The sequence below is a fragment of the Monodon monoceros genome, unplaced genomic scaffold, assembly GCF_005190385.1.
Source record: "Monodon monoceros isolate NGI ecotype Baffin Bay Population unplaced genomic scaffold, NGI_Narwhal_1 Super_Scaffold_19, whole genome shotgun sequence".
Lineage (NCBI taxonomy): Eukaryota > Metazoa > Chordata > Mammalia > Artiodactyla > Monodontidae > Monodon > Monodon monoceros.
In genome coordinates this window covers 65966300-65992728 of record NW_021703775.1, presented here as the reverse complement: position 1 = coordinate 65992728, position 26429 = coordinate 65966300, and the positions used below count along the sequence as shown (strand labels likewise).

At 36.7% G+C, this 26429-nt stretch overlaps 1 protein-coding gene across 3 annotated transcripts in view; it reads left to right on the top strand.

The window, feature by feature from the left end:
• The window catches only part of PPP1CB (protein phosphatase 1 catalytic subunit beta), a 37624-nt gene that overhangs the window by 1033 nt on the left and 10162 nt on the right, over positions 1 to 26429 (top strand). For all 3 annotated transcript variants that reach the window (XM_029231515.1, XM_029231512.1, XM_029231513.1), the window contains exons 3-6: positions 17598 to 17729; positions 20273 to 20503; positions 22370 to 22474; positions 24254 to 24325. In XM_029231515.1, the coding sequence (XP_029087348.1) occupies positions 17598 to 17729; positions 20273 to 20503; positions 22370 to 22474; positions 24254 to 24325 (540 nt within the window). The remainder of the gene's footprint in view (positions 1 to 17597; positions 17730 to 20272; positions 20504 to 22369; positions 22475 to 24253; positions 24326 to 26429) is intronic.

Sequence of the window (26429 nt, the reverse complement as noted above, 5' to 3'; positions counted from 1 at the left end):
CGCAAGAAATATGTAGACACGTTTGCTGAAGGGATTGGTTTTCGGGTTTGAGAATTTTAGCAGGTTTGAGCAGGATTTAATTTCTGCACAAACTTAGAAAAGGTCGATTGTAAAGCCTCTCTTGTGTTTAAAAGATATTTACAGGTCTTCGCAGCTTTTGAAGTTTCTGGGCCCTTCTGTTTATAATTGGATAGTTTTATGTTAGGGTCGGGGATTGAGGGAAAGGGAAGAGATGGAGAGGCCAGGGTATTATTCAGAGTCAGTCGCTGCCTTCTGCCAGTGAATCCCTTTACCCTAAAATTTGCGTCATCACTAGCTGCTTTGTGAGTGTGTAGGAAAGAAATTATGCCATTAAAAAAAATAAATTATTGTTCTCTCCGTCAGAAACCGTGGAAGGATTACATATCCATTGTTACTGGCTTTCAGATTTCCTGAAGATAATTGTTTGCCGCCGTGAAACAGTGTGTACTTACATTTGGAAAATCATCGCAGAAGAAGATTGTGTGATTGGGGGGCGGAAGGGAGAGCGCTAGTTCCTTTTTTCAGCCAAAGTGTCGGTATTTTATCAGTTCTCTGTGTACCCGTTGTGTAACAAACTACAGTATACTTGCTCCAGATGTGAAAGCCTTCCAGCAGTCTAAGACTGAGCCTCTTAAGACTGAAGAAGAAGCAAAGTTTCACCAGGAACTTGTTTGCCTTTTCCTTTACTATCAAGTTATTCTTGGGAGGCCCCCTGGTGCCTGCAGTCAATGTTCACTGTTTAAGACTTTGTGGACTCTAACAGATGTGAACATCTTACTGGGTCTGTGAGACATTCGCTTTGAAAAAGTGTATGTGTTTTTTGTAGTTACGCATTGTTATAAGAGGGAAGTGTAGCTATTTAAAAATTTTAATATCTTGTTAACTTTGGGGGAAGTTTATGCTCACCATGAACTTGGCTTGTAAACTTAAATATTTAAAAATCTGATGCTTGTATCTCAACTTCTTTATTTTTATCTTACATAAACTTACATATTTATATACTGTATAGGCATAAAACACAGCAGACTTATGTGTTTTTAAATCTTTGATATGGGATCTTTTAAGTCAGATGCACCCTTTTAAGATTATAGATAATTAAGAAACTTCACTAGTGGATTGTTCAAGGTTGTTAAGAGAAAAGATATGGTGAGGAAAATAGGCTAAGTGATTCTGTTTGTTTCTGTGAATTCAGATTACATACGTGTTGGGTTCTGGTTTTGGATGATCATTTTCCAGAGTTTTTCCCCTTTTAAATTAGCAAGCATTTATTGACCTGCTTTGTGCCAGTCACCAGGAATCCAAAAATAAGACACAGTCTCTTCACTCAGGGAACTCCCAGTCTAAACAAGTGACTTTCAGGCTTTTTCAGCCTGCTCTCTGACAGTAAAGAGTACCATTACTTGCTTCTTAATCCCGGGAAGTATGTTTAGTTTTGACTGTGCCTCCCTGGGATTCTTAAATTCTCCTCTTCTCCTTCCCTTTTCCAAAATCTAGACCTGTCCAAAGACATCCTAACAGACTTGGATTTTCTAATAAATAATTGTTTTTAATCTTCAAATAAGAATTCTTTTGTCTGCCTTGATTTTCAGTGATGTTACATGCTAATTATTAACTCAAATTCAAGTAAAGCTGCTTAGCAGAATAGCTATAGTTAGGTTTTTTGCTTGTTTGTTTTCAGTATTAAATGAAAGTATTGTACAAGGGAGGGGAAATCAGCAGGACTTGATCTCATTTTAAAATGTTGACTGTAGTTCCATAACATATTCTTGATTTTTTTATTACATCAGATTGCTAGTCAGCTATAACCCTTTTAGTAACTTTTACTACCAATCAGCTATAACACTTTTAGTAATTTTATGAGTTTCTTTGTGTTTTTTAGGTGGTCAAATGATGTTCACTTCCAAAGTGCCTTTTACGTTTAAATTTTTTGTTATTATTTAATGCAAAACAGTATACTAATTTATTGTTTGGATAGTGCATGTTCCTTCAGTATATTTCTTTCTTTCTTTTTTTTTTTTTTTGGTACGCGGGCCTCTCACTGTTGTGGCCTCTCCCGTTGCGGAGCACAGGCTCCGGACGCGCAGGCTCAGCGGCCATGGCTCACGGGCCCAGCTGCTCCGCGGCATGTGGGATCTTCCCGGACCGGGGCACAAACCCGTGTCCCCTGCATCGGCAGGCAGACTCTCAACCACTGCGCCACCAGGGAAGTCCCAGTATATTTTCTTGAGTTAAGTTTTACTTAACCACAAAGCCAAAGATGCCCACTTTAGTGATCCTGCTACCACATTCTTGTTGAAATTGAAGCTAGTTCCTATGGGTATCTTGGAAAATCCAGTAAAAGCTTTTTACTTTGATCAGCAGTTCCAAAAGGAGTTAGGATGGCAGTGGGAGTATAGAGAAATCACCTAGGGAGCTTTATTCAGACTATAAATGTTGAATTTATTTTGGAGGACTTGAAAAAGTTTGAGTAGAACCTGCTTGTTTGGGAAGAGGGTTGTGTGGAAAACTGCTTCCCGATGGTTGAGATTGTGCCAGCTCTGTTCCCAACAGTTTTATTGAGATACAATTCACATACCGTACAGTTTCACCTATTCGAAGTGTATAATTGAGTGGTTTTTAGTTGTGCAACCATCAGTCACCACAATCAACATTAGAAAGTTTTCACCACCACCACCCTCAAACACAACCCTGTTTTCACTAGCCAACAAATCCCTTTTCCCTTCACCACTCCTCCCAGTACTTGGCTACCCCTGATATACTTTCTGTCTATAGATTTTGCCTGTTCTGGACATTTCATCTGAATGAAATCATACATTATGTGGTCTCTTGTGATTGGCTTCTTTTAACGTTTTGAAAGTTTATCTATGTTGTAGCATGTGTCAGTATTTCATTCCTTTTATGGCCGAATAATATTTCATTGCATGAATATACCACATTTCATTTGTCCATTTATCACTTGATGGACATTTGAGTTGTTTCCCCTTTGTGGCTATTGTGCATAATACTGCTATGAATGTTCATGTATAAGTGTTTGTGTGGGCATATGTTTTCATTTCCCTTGGGTATATAGCTGGGAGTGAAATTGCTAGGTCAAATGGTAACTCTGTTTAACTTTTTGAGGAACTGCCAGACTGGTTAAAGCCTCTTTTCTGATTAAATTGTTTAATTATGACCCAGCAGTCTAAAGATTAGGCAGTTTGAAGGAAGTGCTAGTTGATATTGGCAACCTCAACTTCTGCAGGGATAGTGTTGTTGTGTAGACCTAAGGCCAGGTCTGTTAAAAAAGAGCAGGTTGAGGAATAGGGGAGATGGTCTTAGGGATACTTTCTCTCTTCTCTTGCTTCTTTTTAGATGAGAAGCTAGAGAAGGCATAAAGATGCTACATTGTTCAGAGATTCAGGGATTAGGTTGGTTGCTTGCTTGCTTGGTTTTCTTGTCAGTTCCAGCAGGTGAGGGAAATTTTGACAGTTTGAAGAAGTAGTCCAGAGTATTTTTATTTTATTCGAAAATACAGAGCTGGAGCTTTTCTGGTAAATGTCTAAACCAAGATTAGGATTTATTGGGATTTAGAAATCTATTTACATTTGAGTCTAGAGACAGGATTATATTAAGATTTAGGATTAGTGAGGTAAAGATAGTAAATTTTATCAAGTAGGTTTTTTGCATCTTAAGTCTTATTATCCACATTTATCTTTTAACAGAGTATCCATTCCAGTAGTATACGTTCTCAAACAACTCTTAACAGGTAAAGTAACGTCAGTGTTAAGAATGTCAAGATATTTAGAAATAATTAAAATCTCAGTTTCAGAAACAACCTTGATCCTGGAAATCTTGGACTATAGGGATGCAAGAAGAAATGGTTTGTAAATGTCAGTAGGCTTAGCAGTGGTGTGGTGGTGGAGGATAGGGATTCCCAGTTTAATCTTCTAGGATTTAATTTTGAGTGAATACAGATTTATACCCTCAGGCAGCGATCACTGCTCCTCTAGCAGCTGTAAGTAGCCATTTCAAGGCTTATTCTTTCTGGGAAAATAGAGGATCAGTGAAGATAGGAAGCAGAAAGAGATTAAGGTTACAACTCTTCTTTCTTTTTGTAAACCCTCCACCTTCCCCCAAGATTGAATATGATTACCTTTGAAGTCTTGGTTATTGGTAGGTGAAATGTAGTTTTTTTTTTTTACACCTCGTTCTCTGAAATACACTGTACCTCAGAGATTTTCCATCTTTAAGATAGAATGAAAATGCTTTAATAGAAATTGTCTTTATTCCACAATTAGAAGTAGGGGACTAAAAATGCAGAAACTCATTCTGAAGTTAAGTAAGTACAAATAACTAGTTGCCAGTCTTTTCCTAGTTTAATGGAGGAATTCAGTTCCTGGTCTAGGTGGGTACTTGTCATGCAGTAGAAAAAGTAGTAAAAGGACAGGGACAATTGTCCTTTAATCTGCCTACCCACTATTCACGTGTATAGCAAAGTGATTTATGAGGACATACATAACCTTCCTAATAGTCACTGACCTCAGGGCTCTCCCTTCCCAAATTTACCCACATCTGTGCAAAGACAAATAGAGGTATTTATGTTACATACGCAATCTGGTGGGAATGTTGCCTTTGGGTCTTGATATATGCTGGCACTGCGTAATTTGGAAGTTTTGACACAGTTTATTTCCCCATAAAGGAATTTAATCCTTAGAATGTTCATCAGACTATGCCTGAGTTCCCATCTAGTCAATTTCCAAACTATTGATCAAAACATTTTCTTGCTTTGAGTGCTTGTCTAACACCATTTTAACTTTCCCCTTAATCCTGCCTACTATTTTCAAGATTTAGAGAAATCAAAAGTTACTTTTCATGGGCTTCCCTGGTGGCGCAGTGGTTGAGAGTCCGCCTGCCGATGCAGGGGGCGCGGGTTCGTGCCCCGGTCCGAGAGGATCCCACATGCTGCGGAGTGCCTGGGCCCGTGAGCCATGGCCGCTGGGCCTGCGCGTCCGGAGCCTGTGCCCCGCAACGGGAGAGGCCACAACAGTTAGAGGCCCGCGTACCACAAAAAAAAAAAAGTTACTTTTCATGTTTAAGGACATCTATTATATAGCTTTCTCTAATATTTAGCAATTATTATGGCTCTTTTTTATTTTAAATAGTAAACTGAGAGGGAAACTTCATAGGTACTTGTAAGTTCATCTGTGTTGTTTGAATATGTATCAAATAATTGAGCCAGAGTAGTGAAAGAAAATGACCAGGCTTCTGGAGTGAAAGTGAGAGAAAGATCTAAGTTATATAATGACAGAAAGGAACATATTTTATGAACATCAGACCTTAACTGCAATAGTTATGTGAATCCTGAATGATAACAGATATATACTCAATTAAGTGTTTATTCAAGGTAGTTCAGTAAGTATTGATATAGTGGGGGACCATGTTTATACTCGCTAAAGGTACAGGTTCTGCATGTATTATAATTTCAGCTCTTCCTCAGTTTCTTCTGCATTTTGAGGATGATAATCGACCTGCTTCATAATGTATCTGTAACAATTAAACTGGTAGAATGCTTAGACCATAATAAAAGCTCAGAAAATGTTATCTACTGTTATTGTTTAGTATAAACCTGAGTGTAAGGTAATAGAGGGCTTCTTATGCTACTGAGCCCTGGACCCTCCTCAAAGGAATTTTTGAGAAGGCTATTTCTTGTGAGGATCTAACAGATGTGCCCTCCACATTGTTTGTTGCATACAACCACTCATACATAGTATGTATGTATGTATGTATGTATAAAACATTTCTTTCCTGTTCCCATTATTCAGAATTTATAATCTGGTTTGACATATTAATGTTAGTGCTGAGGGGGAGAGATATTTTTAGGCAGAATTAAATGGTGAAAGGTGATTTAAGGAGATTTGGTGTATGCTTTCTTTTGGCTAGGGGCTAGAGAGCAATGGGTTTCAAACTTTGAATCTTGGGACGACTATGTACTCATAAAAATAATTGAGGGGCTTCCCTGGTGGCACAGTGGTTGAGAGTTCGCCTGCCGATTCATGGGACGCGGGTTCGTGCCCCGGTCCGGGAAGATCCCACATGCCACGGAGCGGCTGGGCCCGTGGGCCATGGCCGCTGGGCCTGCGCGTCCGGAGTCTGTGCTCCGCGGCGGGAGAGACCACAGCAGTGAGAGGCCCACATACCGCAAAAAAAAAAAAAAAAAAAAAAAAAAAAATAACTGAGGACAAGAACTTTGATTTGTATGAGTTATTTATCAGTACTGTGTTAGAAATTAAAACTAAGAATTTAAAAATATTCTTTAATTCATGTAAAATAACGATAATAACCTATTCATTTTACATAATCAGAGTTTGTTTTCTACAACAATAATAGTGATAAGCACATGTCTTTAATGTCTGGTTTTGTAGAAGACAGCAGAATTCTTATATCTGCTTTGCTTCAGTTTACATTGTTTTGGTTGAAGTATATGAAGAAAATCTGTACTTTTACAGATACAAAGTTGTAAAAGGAAGGAGTATTTCAATAACCTTTTTAGATAATGGTGGATATTCTTTAATATTATACCAGAAATCGACAGTGATAATTTCTTAAAGGTTAGTTGTAATGTAGAATCTGAAATATTGTTCTCTTATATTAAAATCCATTTATCTATCTTGCATTTTAAATGGATCTTACAAATGACTTTGTAACATGCATTGGTCGTTTTGAAAATACTGGTTAAGCTGATTTATGCAGATGTTCAAATGTTGACACATTTTATACAACATCAAAAAATTCACATTTGTTAATATTCCAGCAAGATATCAGAAGAGTCCTTAAGTATGAAGAAGCTGTCAAATTCATGGTGTTGGATACAAGGTTTCCAAAATTTTAATTTTCACTAGCAACAAATACTGCCAGTTGTTTTCTTTGAAGTGACAGGCTCACTTTGTTTATTTTCAGGAGTATCTGTTAAATATCTTAAGTGTGAATAACCATAGTTTGTCACTTGTGCTTTCCAGTAAAAGAGATGGTCTGTGAAAGTAGCTAGATCAGCTTGGAACTAAAACAGTCATACAAGTGCTCTTTTTGAAGACAGCCGTTGTACTCTGATACGCAACAGAAATGCTTCATGGATACTTTCATTTCATCATGCAGAATATTAAAAAGATGTATACTTGTTGGTGGCGATGTAAGAAAATTGATTTTACTGCTTAATCAAGGGCAAGGGCATTTTTAATTGCAACTGGACCTTTTTTGTTTCGCTGTGTGTGGCAATTTAGTGCCTCTGATTTGGTTTCTGCTGAGGTGTCGGTGTTTTAAGGTGTTTTAATCACCATTGCTTTTGCACCATGCAGATGTCAACACAGTGAAAAAGGATCACACTCGTGAGAACCACAGGACTAGGGCTCTCCCTTCTTCTGTTCCTGAAATGTCTAGTCCTCCCCTGTATCTGTTCATTTTCTTCTTTACTCTTTTTTCATTATCTGTTTGTTTACTAGTTTACCTGGAATGATTTTTTTAACTTACGGCAATACACAGACCGCTCTGAGAAATCATGAAAGCCCCGGACTTATCAGAAAAGTATACATGTGTATGTGCATATACAGTATTACAGTTTGGGTTTTTATACAGAGCTCCTGAAGGCCATCTGTAGGCTCAAATCACATTAAGCAGGCAAACTTAAGATAAATTGAAATTATGGCAGTGGCTTAATTCTTTCATTTAAAACCAAAATTCCCCATTCTAGCCAACTGTAAAAATTTTACTTTTTTTCCTTTTTTGTGGCTTAAAGTAGACTCATACTAAATATGGAGAAATTGCTGTTTCATCTTAGAAAAAAAATTTAGGAAATCTGGATTTATGTTAACTTTGCTGTTGATTAGTATGTAACCTTGAGTGAATCTTTTTGGTAGGGTAGAATTTAAAATGTTAAAGGTTAATGAAGATTACTAAGATTTCATGTGGCAGATGTAATAGTGGAATTAGGTGTTTTTTTCTCCTTGGCATTCTTTCTGTTTTAGAGAAGGCAGTTATTAGTAAGAACTTGCTGGAGAAAATAGCAGATGGTTATTGAAAGATAAAATTTAGTGTATACACAACACAGACATATATAACACACAGCATTTGTAATTTAAAAAACAAACCTGCATTGAAAAGGTTTTTACATGAATATGAAATTTGAAAAATAATGATGGAGTATAATTTTTTGTAATCATGAGAAGAAGGGACTTCTTTTGGGGGAAGAGAACATTTTGCTTAATTGAGGTTCAAAGTTAGTGTTCTATATCCTCAAAATCAACTGGAAGTGTTCATCTGTTAATGCTGATCTATAATGAGATTTTATGTATTTCATCTTGGAAGGTGTCTTAACACAGATAGGTAGGTACTACTGAAACTATTATCAATCCAAAAGCATGTGGTTTTAGTTAAGTGATTTTAGTCATCACTTGGAAGGTATTTATAGAATTTTATTAGTCCTCTCTTAATATTTGCCTTTTATCATGTGATAACATTGCACATTAGTCAATTCCAGTGAGAGGTTAGGTGGAAGCTCCTCACCTGCACAATTAAATGGATTTTGATTTATTTTGCACTAACACTGAGGTCTAAAGAATGCTGTAAGAACTATGGTTTGAGCTTAGAAAATAGTGTCCAGTGCAAATCTGTGAGGGAATGAAGATCTCACTTGTTTTAACATTTGACAGCCCTGGAACTGTGTAAAGCAACCTGACATTTGCTTGTGATTACAAGCAACATTAGTTGTCAGAGTGACTTTGCATAGTGTATGTTTCACACGTAAGTATTTTTTCACATTTTAATTTTAGGTTGAATTATTAAGAAACATTATCAGGTTTGCAGCAAGATCTAATTTATAAAACCTACTCAGTGCTCGATAGTAGTGATTCAGGGTGATTCTCATTCAGAAAAATGTCAGTATTGGCCCTCAGCTCAAAAAAGTCACAATAAAACTTTATCACTATTAAACCATTGAACTGCTGTGTGGTAGGGCAAGTCAGGATATTCAGCTTTTGTTTCTGACAAACATTTGTGTAACTGACAATGGTTAAGTTCATGAGAGCTAATGAAGTACACCATTGATACCACTGGTTCAATATTTTTCCACTGAGTGATTGCACCATAAGCTTTAAACACCTTCAGTTTTCACAAGCTTTATTAAATTGTCCAACTAAGTCTTTTCCTGCTCCATGAGTATTTTTACCTCCATCATGTTTTGGGTTTGTTTCTTTAGCTTCTTTGAAAGTATTCTTTTTATTTATTTATTTATTTATTTATTTACTTTTGGCTGCATTGGGTCTTCCTTCGTTGCTGCGCACAGGCTTTCTCTAGTTGCAGAGAGCGGGGGCTACTCTTCACTGTGGTGCGCGGGCTTCAGTAGTTGTGGCTTGCGGGCTCTAGAGCGCAGGCTCAGTAGCTGTGGCGCACGGGCTTAGTTGCTCCGCGGCCTGTGGGGTCTTCCCAGACCAGGGCTCGAACCCGTGTCTCCTGCATTGGCAGGCGGATTCTTAACCACTGTGCCACCAAGGAAGTCCCTTCGGAAGTATTCTTGCCTGTGGTTGTCCCACACAGACTATTCATAGAGGCTAACTTTTCAGTCATTTCAAATTCAGCATTGGCTCCTCAAGTGAGCAAAAGCTAAGTATTGGCAATATCTGTGAACTCATCAAGAGCCAAGGAAACCACTCAAAATCATTTTTGTTTTTTTAACTGATAATCGACGTTGTTTTCAGTGCCCTCAACCTTCAAGAACTGTCTTTACGGAAGGACTAATATATAGTCTTAAACAAGTTTATAGTCTCAGGACATACTTCTTTGGCTTTTCCAAACAAATATGATTTAATTAACTCACCATTAGTAAATGGCTTTCCTCGCTTTCTAATACATGAACCAGTTGGAAGCTTACTTTCATTGCAGCCTCATTTTTATTTTTGTGAAGAAATTCTGCTGTGATGAGATTCCATTTACAATTAAAAAAATTTTTTTTGATTGTTACTTTCCTATGAGATGGGAATGTGATGAAGTGCTTAGTTTCCTAATGTGAACATTTTATTCTTTTAGCACAGCTATAATGTCATAAATACAATGCCTAGTCATCTAATTCAATAACAAAATAATCCACACTCCACTGGGCCTTAGACATTCATATTTCAATTTTCTTCCTTTGACATGATGAGTATGCACTGGTAATAAAAGTAAAATAAAATGTTGCAGCACAGCAGTAAGTAGATGCTGAAGACACTGTTGAGTTATAACTGCATCTCTGCAATTTCTAGTACCCTGGGAAGCAGTGCGAAGCCATGAGGGAGCCCCATGTGGTCTCTATGGCAGCTACTCAACTCTGCCATGGTATCGTGAAAGTACCCATAGGTAATACGTAAATGAGAGTGGTTTTGTTCCAGTAAAACTTTACTTATGGACGCTGACATTTGAATTTGATATAATTTTTATGTGTCACAGAGTATTGTTCTTCCCCCGCCTCCCCCTCCAACTATTTTTAAAAGTATGAAAGTTACTCTTAACTCACAGGTCACACAGAAACAGGGATTGGACCAAATTTGACCCTCAGGCCTTAGTGTTTACCCCCTTTTCTGGTGTAAACATGATTGTGCAGAAAGATTATTTTATCAGGAGCCAGGAGACCTTGATGCTTCCACCTAAGTTGAATGACTCATTTGCTGAGATGGCATATGAGGTTAAGGCCAGTAGTGTCTAGTCCTTGGCAAGGTATTCCTGAAAATTCTTCATGTAAGCGTCTGAATTTCTAGTGTGTGCCCAGTGATCATATTTTGTGTACTTCTCTGTTTTCACTTGAGCAGCCACTCCACTGTTGAAGAGCAACCAACACAGGAAATTTTTGAGGGTTTTGATCTGTAAGAAAAGGAAAGCACCAGTGTGTTCAACAGTCACTCCTGGAGGCATAGGGGAATAGACTCCAAATAAAAAGTGGCAGTCTTACTGGACTAAAGAGGAGAGGTGGAAGTCTGGGGCAACTAAAGCAGTTGAAACTTAAGTCCAAAAGAGGAGAGAATCACATAGACTCTAACCTCAAAATCTGCAGTCAGGTCCCCCTAAGCTCATTGATTTTTAAGATACACACGTGCAAGGGAAGATTCTAAGTAAACCAGAAGAAAACAGTGTCTGGGAAGCTAAAGATATGAGCAGAGATTCCAGCATCCCCCACAGTACCAGCATGGCACAAGTTGAAGTTCAGTCTTTATGAAGTAAGAGAGGCCATATTATACCCTGAGTTTTCCATTGAGACCCCCATCATGGCCACTCTCCAAGATTGAGGGCAAAATGAAGTAGACCAGCCCTCAAGAAAATGTGGGTGAGGGGCTTCCCTGGTGGCACAGTGGTTAAGAATTCTTAACAGTGGTTAAGAATCTGCCTGCCAATGCAGGGGACACAGGTTCGAGCCCTGGTCCGGGAAGATCCCACGTGCCGTGGAGCAACTAAGACTGTGTGCCACAACTACTGAAGCCCATGTGCGTAAAGCCCATGCTCTGCAACAAGAGAAGCCACCGCAATGAGAAGCCCGCGCACCGCAACAAAGAGTAGCCACTGCTCACCGCAACTAGAGAAAGCCTGCGTGCAGCAATGAAGACCCAACACAGCCAAAAAAAAAAAAAAGAAAAGAAAATGTGGGTGAGTCCTTGGTACTCTGCTGCTAAAGGAAGCAGCCCTCCATGGAGGAAGATGTCATATAGAAATTGTAGTTTTTCATCCATAATCAAATATTTCATTCAGTGAAATACTACAGGAATGCTAACAGGATTAATGGACCAAAATATCAAGAGGAGAAAAAGGTATAAATCCACAGAATTCACATATTAGAGTTATCACACAGACTTGAAGATAACTGATTTAATATGCTCAAGGTAAAGAGGAAAAGAAAAATTTTATCAGACCTGGGAACTGTACAACTAAAAAAATATATTAACTAAAATTAAGAATTTGGTAGTGCATTTACTAGCAAATTAGAAACAGCAAAATAGAGTAGTAGTAAACTAGGGGAAAAAAAGAGTTGAGTAGAAATTATGCAGTGCTGAGAGAGAAAAATAGAGGGGAAGTACAGAAAGAAAGCAACAGAAGACAATGGAAGGGTTTAACATGTGTAATGGGATTCCCAGAAGGGCAAGAGATGTGGAATAGAGGATATATTAACCAAGAATTTTCCAAAATTGAGAAAGATACCAAAACAAGATTAAAGAAGGTCTCTGGCTTCCAAGTGGGAATAATGTAAATAAAGTCATATTGAGACCCATCATGGACTTAACTCCTAAAATCAAAGAAAAAAAATTTTTTGAAGCTCCCAAAGGAAAGAAGTCATTACCTTCAGGACAATAATGAGAGAGATGGTTGATATATCACCTGAAACTACAGAAGCCAGAAATCAATAGAATGACCTCTTAAAGTGCTAAAAGAAAAAAAAAGAATGCTAACCTACAATTCTAAATCTAGTGAGCATATGCTTCAAAAGTGAAGGCAAAATAAAGATAGACTAAAACTAAGAAAATTTGTTGATAATAGATGGCACTAAAAAATGCTAAAGAAAGTTCATGTTGAAAGAAAATGATCGCACATAAAAGCACAGACCTGCAGAAAGGAAAGATAGCAATAAGGATAAATGTGTATAAATATAAATTAGGACTGTTTAAAATAGCAATTGTGACTTGGGTTTAAAATATAATGGAGCAATATATGACAACTGTACAGCAAAAGTCTGGAGAGTGGTAAATCAGTCACAAGTGCATATGTTCTCTAGAGTAAGCGCCAAAAGAAAAAGAATATATAACTAAAGAGCTAATAGAGGAGAAAATGGAATAATAAAAGATAAGCAATTACTCCAAAGAAATGTAAGAAAAGAGAAAGGAATAAAAAACAGATGAGACAAAACAAACGACAGGATGGTGTACTTCAACTCAGTTTTCCCAATGATTATGGTAAATGTGAGAGGAGCAAACACTCCAGACAAAGCTCAGAAGACATAACCATATACTGTTTACAAGGGACATATTTTAAATTTAAGGGCACAGATGGGTAAGTAAAAGAATGAGGAAACTACATTATGCACATACTAACCGAAAGAAAACTGAGTTGGCTATATATTTATGCCAGAAAAAGACTGTAAGGTAAGAAGAATCACTAGAGGGAAAGAAGAGCATTGCACAATTTAAAGGAATAAATTCAACAGGATGATATAACAATCTTAAATTTTTTAGGTATGTAATAATATAGGTCAAAAACACAAAAAGGAAAAGTTGATAGAACGAAAAGTTTGAAATAGACAAAACTACAACCATGGTAGATTAATGCACCTTTCTCAGTAACTAATAAACAAGAAAAAAAATCAGCAAGGATCTAGAAGATTTAAACAACACAGTAAAATTGACCTAATTGATACACATGGAATGCTTTACCCAGCAACTGTAGGATATTACATACTTTTCAAGTATGTATGGACACTTACTAAAATATACTGTACCATAGAGCAAATCTCTAAATTTGAAAGAAAGAGATCTCAGATATGTTCTCTGAATTCATTGGTGATAAGCTAGAAATCAATAGCATATAACTGGAAAATCCTCAGGTATTTAGAAATTAAGTAATGTAAATACTTTCACATGTCTTATTGGCTAAAGAAGAAATAACAGTGAAAGTTATAAAATACATTGATCTAAATAATAGTGAAAATATGTGTTAAAACTTTTACAGTTACAGCTAAAAGTAGTGCTTAGAGGGATACATATAGCTTTAAATGTATATATTAGGGAAAAAAGGCTGAACATTAAACTATTTCAAGACAACAGAAGAATAAATTATAACCAAAAAAGGTAGAAGGAAAGATATAATAAAAAAGAGCAGAAATCAAATAAAAAGATGTATGATTTTTTTAAAAATGAAATCCTTAAAAAGATTGGTAAATTGATAACCCCCTAGAAAGACTGATAATGTAAAAAATTTTTTTTAATTTACCAGTATCAAGAAAGATATAGGAGGGCTTCCCTGGTGGCGCAGTGGTTGAGAGTCTGCCTGCCGATACACGGGACACGGGTTCGTGTCCCGGTCCGGGAAGATCCCACATACCGCGGAGCAGCTGGGCCTGTGAGCCATGGCTGCTGAGCCTGCGCGTCCGGAGCCTGTGCTCCACAACGGGAAAGGCCACAACAGTGAGAGGCCCGCGTACCGCAAAAAAGAAAAAGAAAGATATAGGAGATACCACTATTAAAGGAGACTAAAAAATTGAACAAATAATGCAATAATGTAATCCTGGATTGAATTCTGTACTGGGGAAGAATATGCTGTAAAAGACATGATGGAGACAGTTACTAAAATTGTAGTACATTCTTTATTTTTTTTTAATTTTTTAACTTTTTTATATATTTATTTATTTTTGGCTGCGTTGGGTCTTCGTTGCAGTGCCCATGCTTCTCATTGCCTGGCTTCATTGCGGTGGCTTCTCTTGCTGTGGAGCACGGGCTCTAGGTGCATGGGCTTCAGTAGTTGCAGCACGTGGGCTCAGTAGTTGTGGCTATCAGGCTCTAGACCACAGGCTCAGTAGTTGGGGCGCAAGGGCTTAGTTGCTCTGCAGCATGTGGGATCTTTCCGGACCCGGGCTTGAACTCTTGTCCCCTCCATTGGCAGGCAGATTTGCGCAACCAGGGAAGTCCCTTTAGTACATTCTTCAGATTAAAGATTGGTGTAAATATTAAATTCCCTGAATCTGATAACTTGTATTGTGGCTGTGTAAGAGATACTATCGGGGAATAATACTAATGTATTAAGGGGTAAAAGAGCATGATGTATGCAGTCTGTTCTCAGATGGTTCAGAGAAAAGTTTTAAATATATGTATTTTAAGCATAATAAGATTCTAAATAACTTAATGCTAATAAATTTGATAATTTAGATGAAAAACTAACCTTGGCAAAGTGACACAAGGAATAGAAAACCCGAATAGAATAGTCTTGTATCTGTTAAAGAAAATGAATTTGTACTTAGAATACTTTTCAAAAAGAAAATTCCAGACTCAGATGGTTTCACTGGTGGCCTAAACATTTAAAGAAGAAATTTTACCAATTGTATAAAGTCTCATACAGAAAATTAAAAAAAAAGGTAACACTTCCCAACTTGATTTCTTAAGCTAGCACAACCTTAATACCAAAATCTGATAAATAACAAGGAAAGGAAATTACTGGCCATTCTCTCTCAGGAATATAGCCACAGAAATCCTGAGCAAAATATTAGCAAATTGAATCTTGCAATATACAAGAAAGATAATGTCATGATTTGGTGGGGCTTATTCTAGGAATCCAAGTTCAGCACAATCAGTATAGGTCATTAACAGAATAAAGGGGATGAAATTATGATTATCTCAATAAATGAGATAGTGTATTTGACAAAGTTTAAAGACTCTTCATGATAAAAGGTCTTAGCAGACTAGTCGAGTATGTACAAAATTATAGCTATCATACTTAATGGTGAAATAATTGAATGTTTTTCCCTCCCAAGTTCAGGAACCAGACAGGGAAGACCATTAGCACCACTTCTATTCAACATTGTCCTGGAGGTCCTAGTCAATTCAGTGAGGAAGGAAAATAAAAGATGTAAAGATTGGAAAAGAGGTAGAACTGGATTTTCACAGCTGACATGATTGTATATATTTGGAAACTACAAAGGAATGTATAAACTGTTAGAATAGGAAGTAAAGTCGGTTTTCAAAAATCCGTTATTTCTATATGCTAATATTAAACAATTGGAAAATGAAATAAGAAAACACATTTACAGTATCAGCGCCCCTCACCTCCCATCAATTTAATGAAAAATTTGCAGGACTGCCACACTAAAAACTGTAAAACAGTGCTGAGACAAACATGACAACCTAAATAAAAGGAGAAATATTATGTTCGTGGATTGGAAGACTCGGTATTGTTAAGATATCAATTCTCCCTGGACTTACATATTCATTCCCAGTTAAGTTAGGGTTGAAAGGGACAAGCCAGTTTTAAAACATATTTGAAAATGCAAAAGGACCTAGATTAGCCCAGGAAATCTTAACAAAATGAGAATGATTATATTACCTGATACCAAGACTTTATTAAAAACTATAGTAATTAAGATAGCATAGTACTGGGACTTCCCTGGTGGTCAGTGGCTAAGACTCCGCACTCCCAAAGCAGGGGGCCTGGGTTCGATCCCTAGTCAGGAAACTAGATCCCACATGCCACAACTAAAAAAAAAAAAAAAAATAGCATAGTACTGATGTAAAAATAAACAGGCTAACGGACTATGTAGAGTGTTTAGAAACAGACCCATTCATGTATGGTCACCTAATTTTTCTACCAAGTTAGCCGTGCAATTCAATGGAGAAAGGATGATCTTTACAATAAATGGTGCTAAATCAGTTTATGGATAAAAGTGAACTCATACAACTTAACATGAAAAAAAAAACCCAATTAAAATATGAGCAGAGGACCTGAATAGACATTTTTCCAAAGACGATATACAGATGGCCAACGGGCACGTGAAAAGATGCTCAACGGGCGGCCTTGATTTATTCCTTTTTATCAGTTGACTGATAAACTGAGACCCAATGCAGCCAAATAAATTAATTAATTTAAAAAATTTTCATACCAAGATTAAGAATTGTTCCTATTGCAGATCATTGAATCTAAGCTAGTATTCTAGATACTTAGTGGAAGATACAAAGTTAGATGTGTTTTTTTCATCTTAAAAAAATTCAAATGTTTATGGGAAGTAGGTAATTGATGTTTAAGAACTAGTACTAATGTAGAAGTTATGCTAAGTTCTTATAATAAAGGCAGTTCTGCTGATAATTGTTTTGAATTTCAGAGATGATCTTATTAACTGTCATATTTGCTTAAAACGCATTTCAACATTGGCTCTGTTTCCTCCTTGTTACTTATATATTACTATACTTATGGAATATATACACGAATAGGCTTTGAGGGGGGGGGGACGACTTTTTTTTTAAAGCCTCTCTCAGCCTGACAAAGGAATCAGCAATTTTTAGCAAGAAATTCATGGACGTAATTGTAACTGGGAAGTGATAGGAGTATATAGAAGTATAGTCTCTGTTTCCTTTTTAAAATGAGATAGAATGGGAGCTAGCAGTGTATCTAAAGAGAAAGAGCCAGTGGAGAAGGTAATGATGAGAGGAAATAATTGTTGAGTTCAGTAGGGCAAATAAGGAACTACCCATGGACCATTCCTCTCCACTCCATCCCAGAAGTTACTGAGAACCATATTAATTAATGAGTCTTAGTCACTTGGGCTGTGAGGCTTTAAGTTGGCCACTGGAGAACAAAGAAGACGGCATTTCCATGGCAGCAGCTTTGAGGAGCGTCAGAAACCACAACAGTGGAGATAGAGAAAAGCCAGAGGTCATGGAATAACCTTACTGTCAGCCTTACTGTCAGCCATAGGACACAACAGGATATCTGGTAGTTTGCTGCCTACGTGACTCTTCTGATCTTCAAAATATGGGCATGACTCCTTTTTAAGAATTATTATTTTATGGATAAATTTTAGAAAACTGACCATTTTATTTATTGTTTACCAGTACGAGGATGTCGTCCAGGAAAGATTGTGCAAATGACTGAAGCAGAAGTTCGGGGCTTATGTATCAAGTCTCGGGAGATCTTTCTCAGCCAGCCTATTCTTTTGGAATTGGAAGCGCCACTGAAAATTTGTGGTATGTAAGTGGGTAAAGTAGGAAACAGTCTCTTTTGAATCCTATATTTACATTGAAGATGATTGAGGAAACACCTAAAAATTTTTGTTAAAAAAAGGATGGCTAGGTTTTATTACATTAAATTATAGAAATTGAGACTTTTATAAAATGACAAGTTAGAGACAAGAAGAACATGTTTGCTGTATATACAATAGATTAAGAGATTGCTGTTCACACTATATAAAGCGTTCTTAGAAACAAGCAAAAGGTAATACGATAAAATTTAAGGGGTGAAGGCAGATTGTAGAAGAAATTCAAGTGGCCAGCAAACATAAGATCCTCAGCCTCACCAGTAATCAGTGAAATGCAATTTAAAAATAAATCTGGGGGCTTCCCTGGTGGCGCAGTGGTTGAGAGTCCGCCTGCCGATGCAGGGGACACGGGTTCGTGCCCCGGTCTGGGAAGATCCCACGTGCCACCGAGCGGCTGAGCCGGTGAGCCATGGCCGTTGGGCCTGCGCATCTGGAGCCTGTGCTCCACAACGGGAGAGGCCACAACAGTGAGAGGCCCGCGTACCGCAAAAAAAAATAAAAATAAAAAAAATAAATCTGGAACTCTGATCAGATTGAAAAAAAAAAATGTCAAAAATTGATATCTATTGTTGTCTAGGATCTGGAGAAAGGGCATTCCAGTACACTGGTTAGAAAAAACAGGTATAGAGTTTCGGAGGTCAGTATGGCAATATCCATGGTTTTCTAACTTAGATGTGATCATTTTAATTTATTTTGAAGATTATATAACTTTATACAATTTGTATTTGATCTTTCAAGTCTTACAGTGGCTTTTGGCCAAAAACTAAAACTTTAACCTTAGTTAAAGTTAACCTGGGGCTTCCCTGGTGGCGCAGTGGTTGAGCGTCCACCTGCCGATGCAGGGGACACGGGTTCGTGCCCCGGTCCGGGAGGATCCCACATGCCGCGGAGTTGCTGGGCCCGTGAGCCATGGCCGCTGAGCCTGTGCATCCGGAGCCTGTGCTCCGCAACGGGAGAGGCCACAGCAGTGAGAGACCCGCGCACTGCCAAAAAAAAAAAAGTTAACCTTAGTTGAGTGATTGCATTTTTTTTTTAAACATCTTTATTGGAGTATAATTGCTTTACAATGGTGTGTTAGTTTCTGCTTTATAACAAAGTGAATCAGTTATACATATACGTATATCCCCATATCTCCTCCCTCTTGCATCTGCCTCCCACCCTCCCTATCCCACCCCTCTAGCTGGTCACAAAGCACCGAGCTGATCTCTCTGTGCTGTGTGGCTGCTTCCCACTAGCTATCTGTTTTACATTTGGTAGTAGATATAAGTCCATGCCACTCTCTCACTTTGTCCCAGTTTGATTGCATTGTTAAAGCTAGAAAAACTGTTGGCACAGAAAGCATTTTTCTGTAGTTCACATAACATGGGAAGTGGTATAAATGCTGTATTACACTGACTTTTGGTTTGATAGTGCAGTTTTTCTTCTAGTAGCTGTATTTGTCACTTAGCTTTTATGAACCTAACCATCAGCTTTTGTTCAATCAAGGATTATTTGCTATATGCAGACCTTTTCATTCCCCTGCGTGTTTTTAGTGATCCACGTTCACACCATGTAACCTGCAGGTGCATAGTGTGCTCTTTAAATACTTTTTTCCTCTTATGTGGCTTATTAAGTCATGTACTTGGTGTTCCTTTATACAGTGCGTAGCAATTAAGAGATACTAAGTAAATGTTGAATAAATTAATTAGCTTAGAGTATCACCTGTAAGTAAGAGGTGGTAGTTGAAATTCTGTGGAAATGAAGCAAATTATGTCATCTTAAAATTAAAGTGAGTCATATTCTCAACAAGATACTCAAATGCTTTAATACAGGAATAATTTGTAGGTAGTAGAAGTTACTTATACTAAATATTTCTAAGTTTTTGCTGTTTGCTCACTACTAGGTATAAAAAAGTGGACCTAAGTTAAACTACCAGATAGTGTAACTGTATTAGCATAACAAATTACCCCAAAACTTTGTGGCTTAACAACATTAATTTATCATCTCATAGTTTCTGTGGGTTAAGAATTCAGGCACAGCTTAGCTGGGTCCTTTGGGTCTGAGTCTCTCACAGCCTGTTAAGGTGTCATCTGGGTCTGCAGTCATCTCAGGGCTCAATTGTGAAAGGATTCAGTTCCTTATGGGCCAATGGACTGAGGACCTCAGTTCCTAATGAGTTGTTGACCAAAGGCCTCCTTTAGTTCTTTACCAGATGTGCTTCTCCATTAGGTGGCTTCATCATCCAGCATGAGAGAAGGCAAGAGAGAGTGCAAGCAAGATGGGAAGTTACAATTTTTTGTAACTTTATCTCAGAAGTGAAAGCCCATCTCACTTTTGCTGTATCCTCTTTGTTAGAAGTAAGTCACTAGCTACGGCCCACATTCAAGAGAAGAGGATTACATAAGGGTATAAACATTGAGAATCATTTCATAGAAGCTGTCTGTGTACCACAGTAACCATAAATTTTCTAAAACTGTTTTTTTCTATTTTTAGGAGATATTCATGGACAGTATACAGATTTACTGCGATTATTTGAATATGGAGGTTTCCCCCCAGAAGCCAACTATCTTTTCTTAGGAGATTATGTGGACAGAGGAAAGCAGTCTTTGGAAACCATTTGTTTGCTGTTGGCCTATAAAATCAAATATCCCGAGAACTTCTTTCTCTTAAGAGGAAACCATGAGTGTGCTAGCATCAATCGCATTTATGGATTCTATGATGAATGTAAGTAAAAATAAAAGCTTATTTCTTATTAAAGGAAAAATTCCCTAATAGTTTTCCATTTCAAAAGAGTTCCTTCAATTCAGAGTTTTTAAAAATGTGGTCTGTCAAACAGAAGCCCAAGAAGAGAGCCTTACGTAAAAGAGGAACCTAAAACTGGGAAACATGTTATTAATTAAATTGGTTCCTGGGGATCTCCTTGGTCATGTTGTTTCAGGTTAATTGCAGCTTACTCAGCTGAAAGGCCCTCTTATAATTAATTTATATAGTAAAAATATCCAAGTGGAACAGAGGTCACTATAGACAGTAGCCTGTGGTTTTCTAGTCTCCATTAAGGTTTTAACTCTCAACTTTCTTGTGATATGACAGAAACTCTTATTGACCCTGTGTCACAAAGAATATTGAGAAGTTCTATAAAATTATTTAAACGTTGAAGTTTATTAGAATTTTAATCTGTGCCTATAAAACTAGAGAGATAAGGATATTGAATACTCTGGATGTCCTTATTTTGTTGTACTCTTTTTCATCAGTAAGAAATCACTGATTCGCTGTTGTGTGGTAGTGTTTCCAAGTGTTAATTACTGAATTACCCTACTACATTTGACTTCGGTGTTTTGCTTTTGTTAGAGTATGGGAGTGAATGAACATGTTTGGTTAATTAAATTTAGAACCAATTAACAATGATTTTCAAATTGAATTTTTTTAATGCTGAATTCTCCATTAGAATCGCTTTTTGCTTTTTTCCATCCTTAATTATGGTAGAGTCCTTTTAGAACCCTTATCTTCTTGATTCATGTAATCGTTTATTTGACAAATGTTTGATATTATATGCCAGGTACTGTTCTAAATACTGGGAATGCAGCAGTGCTCAAGAGAGATGATCTCTATTATGGAGTTTATATTCTAGTGGGAGTGATTTTGTATTTGATTTTACATATTGCATTTTTATTTCTAACGTGTACTGTTACGGTTTCAGTTGTTTAAATCAGACCAGTAGACAGGAAGTGGATTGTAGTACATCAAGCTGCAACCACTTTTCTAAAGCTACATTAGAAATAGAGGTATATTATTAAAGGATAAAATATGGACTTGAATATCCTCAAGGATAGAAGTGACATCAAATGAAATGTATGTTGAGAGCAGCTTGTAAACACTTTGAGTTATACTTGTTCATTGAGGGGCCGGTTATGGCATAAAAGCATAGGAAATTAGTGCTTTGTGTCTTTTTATCCCTCCGTTGGGTTAGTTGTTGCAACTTACTGCCAAATTCAGAAAAATCAAGTAACTCCAAAAAGGTGAACGTGCACTTGAGATTGTGCTTGTTGTAGCTCTTTATGCTAGACTCCAGGAAAATTATAGCCTTTGTGTCTCTACTTATACTTACTATGGTGCCAAGTAAAAATTTACTCAGAAGTGAATGCCAGTTAAGCACCTGGAAATTCTCCTTTCTTGGCAGTAAGTTTATGCCGTGTTACCAGTGCATTAGAGTTAAAGCGGACAGTCTCCAGAGGCACCCCTTTCATTTCTGCTTACTTACTTGGCTAGGTATTTAACATTTTGAATGGAAAAAGTAAACTAATAGTCTATTAGATTGTTTCAAAGTTGCTATATTATAGTGACCTTAAAAGGCAAAAGTGTTTGATTTGTTTCATAAAACACCTGGCACTATATTTGTAGTCTTTGTAATTTTACTGAAGGTGCTGAATGTTTATTATACTTATTACCTTTTTAAAAGTATACAAGTCACACTCATTATAGAAAAAACAAGTGCTAAATAAACATAAAATTGGAATCATTCATAAGTCTGTTGCTGTTAGAGAACTAATGAGAACAGTTTTAGATTTATTCTATTCCTTGTCCTTTTTATAGGCAAACGAAGGTTTAATATTAAATTGTGGAAGACCTTCACTGATTGTTTCAACTGTCTGCCTATAGCTGCCATTGTGGATGAGAAGATCTTCTGTTGTCATGGAGGTAAACTAATAAATTCACCTTATGGGTTTTTCTTCTTTTTCTTCCATTATTTAGAAAAGGCCTATAATAATTGAGATGCTGTGGAAAAACAAAGCAGTGCTTATTTGAAAACTCAAGTGATTAAAACTGTTTTAAACATGGCTAAAATGTCTTTTAATAACTAGAAATTTGTGGTTATTTACATGATGAAAATGCAAATTTAGTACTTGTCTTTAAAGAATTTCACATATGAGGATAAACCAGAGTTTTGCTTGAAAAAATGTCTTTCCTTTGCCTCAGTTTTGACAGAAGGATACCTCTACTATCAGTAAAAATGAGAGGATCATGACCATTTTCCCATCTTTATTAAATACTTTTCATCAGAATCCAAATATAATATTAAATATATTTATGTTATATAAATAAATATATAAATATAACATATATATAATATTAAACTCAATGTTTAATGTTCTCACATGCCAAGAGTTCTAGGTTTTATGTAATATGTCTGCTTTAGTCCTAAAAATAATTTTTTAGTAGAATGATAAATTATTCTGTATGACGTGTTAAATAACCTTGAATATATGAAAGTTCATTTGAAAAACTAACATGTGTCTAGCACTTGGCTAGATGCCGTGCAAATATATAGATAGGGTATGATCTGGCTATCTTGAGGCATTTAAAACCTATTGATAAAACATTTTCAAAACAGATAATTGCGTAATGAAAGGAATTTAATTATGTGTATTTGTTGAGACAGTAATTATAGTGAAAAGTCAGGAAAGGTAGAGAATTGTTGGGCAAACATTTACAGAGGCATGGGTTTTGGAGGTGAAAAGGACTTGAGACAGTCTTTCTAGTTGAAGGAATGTGTGAGGACTGGCCTAACTAGAATGTCAAATATATATGGGGAATGATGGGATCAGATTATGGAGGTTTGAACACTGAGCAAATGAGTTTTTTGAATGGTTTAATAGCCATATTGGGTTTTTGTACAGGGAGATAGTTTAATGAAAATACTATAAGAAAATTAGTTTTTCATCTGTGTGCAGGAAGAATTAAGGTAGAAAAATGCCAGAAGACAGATAGATGCACTTATCTAGGCTTGAGGTAATAATTGTTTATTCTCTGATAGGACATAATTTACTATGTTAATTGAAACATTTTACAGTAGATACTAAACATGGAAGAAATTGTAGCTCTTGCACATTAGTATAGTTAAGAATGGAAATGTAACAATATGAATATGGAATGTGAGACTTGAATTGTCTACCAAAGAGAAATACTAGGTTACTTAAAAGATTTCTAAGTATTTTCATGTGCCTTTTGTTTATCTTTCTGATCAACAATTATGCTTTTATGTAAGAAATTGAGCATGTTGGAGTGGGATGTAGGAAGGTCTTAATGGGACATGGTGAGCACTTTAAGTAAACATGTTTAAGTGGTAAGAAGTGGCAAAACTTCTTAGTAGGAAGGATTGGAATTGAGTGCGTTCCTATGAAGAGCAGGGAATGATTGGAAAGAAAGAAGAGTGGTAGGAGTTTTTTTTCCTTGAAAAATCTTTTGAAATGAAAAGTTTTATTCCCCTGTTAGGGAAAAATGGAGAAGACCTAATGGTAATGTTCTGTTGTATCAAACTGGGATTCTATTTAATAACCCAATATATTAAAGATAACATTGAAAGGAACACTTGAAGTATCTTTAATTTCACATAGTAAATCTACTTTGATTAAATGCTTTTTATTTGAGTGAAAATTTTTCCGATGTCAGTACTATGAGTCGTCTTTTCATTTATAGGACTGTCACCAGACTTGCAATCCATGGAGCAGATTCGGAGAATTATGAGACCCACTGATGTCCCTGATACAGGTTAAGTATATAGAGAAGTTTAATCAACATTTAATGTAAAATGTTGGCATATTTGAACTTAATTGTATTTAATGGAAGTAGGATTGTATTGTGTAATAAATAATAGAGCTTTTTTTATAGTCAATAAACTAACTACAGATTACTTGGAATAATACAAAATATTTCACTTTCCACTAATACTCCAAAGTACAGACGTTTTAAATTTTATATGTAACCATAATATGGTTCTGTCAAACTTACTTTTCACAAAAGTTCTGCTATTGAGTCCCCTTACCTTCCAGTCTTTCTAAATTCCTTTATTCATATCAACATTGGTTATGTTCTTCAAACAGTTGTTAAAAATTAGTCGAAAGTTTTTAAATTAAAATAGTCTTTCTTAGCCAAGGTTACAGTTACCTTCTTTTACTTTATCTGGTAGTTTTCTGTTATTTTCTGTATCATCTATATTTCAAAGTTTTAGAGCTCTTAAGGCTCTTGAGACAGAAGGCTCTAGAGATGTGTGGTTAATGTTATGAAAATTGTGAACATTTATGTGAAAAAAATATGAAAATTGACTATGCAGATATTGAGAATAACTTTCAGATTTTCAGTAAAGCAAATAAAACAGAAGCAAATAAGTTCCAACTGAGGATAAATTGCTGTGTTGATTAACAAATAAGCCTAATGTAATTTTATAAATAAATGTTAGGTACAGTTGCCACTTACCCTGACTTTTCTGTTGGCTTTTAAAGGATAATTATTCATATTTGAGTACTGGTATATGTACTAATTATGGTGTTCATATCATAAAATACCATGAAGACCTGTGAATTGAATGCAGTTAGTGTGTTGTTTCCTCAGTTCAACTTTTGCTTAAAACATCAGTACCTTTCTGTGTGACATTTTCTGACAACCAGTGTGTGCAGTTTTTCCATACCACAGCCAATTCTCCAATACCATGTGGGTATCTGGCAGTTCATTTCAATTCTGACACTAACCCCTGAAGTTAGCCCAGACCCCACAGGTTAAGGGCTCCATTCCACAATTCTGCTCCCACTTCAGATGCCAGCCTCAAGTGGGGTCTCCAGGAGAACCACACTTCTGCCTGGCAGACTACAAATTCAGAGGTTCCCACAACCACTTCCTCAGATGCTTTACTTAGACATGTACCAGTTTATTATAAAGGATACAAATTCAGGAACAGCCACATGGAAGAGATACACAGGGCAAAGGTATGGGGAGAGCCCCGTGTTGGTAGGTGAACAGCTTCTATACCCTTTGGCATCAGCATGTTCACCAACCTGGAAGCTACCCAAATCTAGTTGTTCAAGGGTTTTTATAGAACTTCGTTTCTAGCCCTCCACTCTCACCCCTCCCCAGAGGTGGCGGGTACAGAGTGGGAGGGCTGAAAGTTCTAACTCTCTAACCATGTGTTTGGTCTTTGTGCTGACTGGGTCCCATGGTGAAGTTTCTGGGTCCCCCCCAACCCACCTAGGTCCCCTCATTAGCCTAAACTCAGGTGTGATGGAAAGGAGGCTCCTTACGAACAACAAGACACTTCTATCAGGAAATTCCAAGGGTTTTAGCTTTGTGCCAGGCATGGGAACAAAGACCAAAAGTATTTTTATTATGTCACACTGTCATACTGTTAAAAGCATTAACAAAAGCAAAATTGCCCTTTCGCTCAGTTTCTACCAGGCTTTTAAAAAAAAAAAACAAAAAAAACTTACATTATTGGATTAATTGTCCCGTTATCTGTGTAGTCAGACCCACCGTATACCTATTGTATTCATCAGTTCTCAACAAACTTTAGTATCTAAAATGAGGATTGCCTAGAGCGCCATAGGGTCTAGAAACCCTATTATACATTAGGAACATTATATATATATGGAGGGGAAAGGTCTTTTAGCTTACTGATAAGAGAATTATTTATTGGTAATTTTGTAAAGGAGAATTGATTATTCATCAAATAGGGTTGGGCTGGATGGTACTAACTTCATTTCCCACTCTTAAGATCCAAAGACTATAGAAAAGTAAGCATTAAAAAAAATTTGTGAACCAGTGCCTGAGTAAACCATGGCTAAACCTCTAAATTGGATTGTTAATAACATGCATCTGGTTGCTT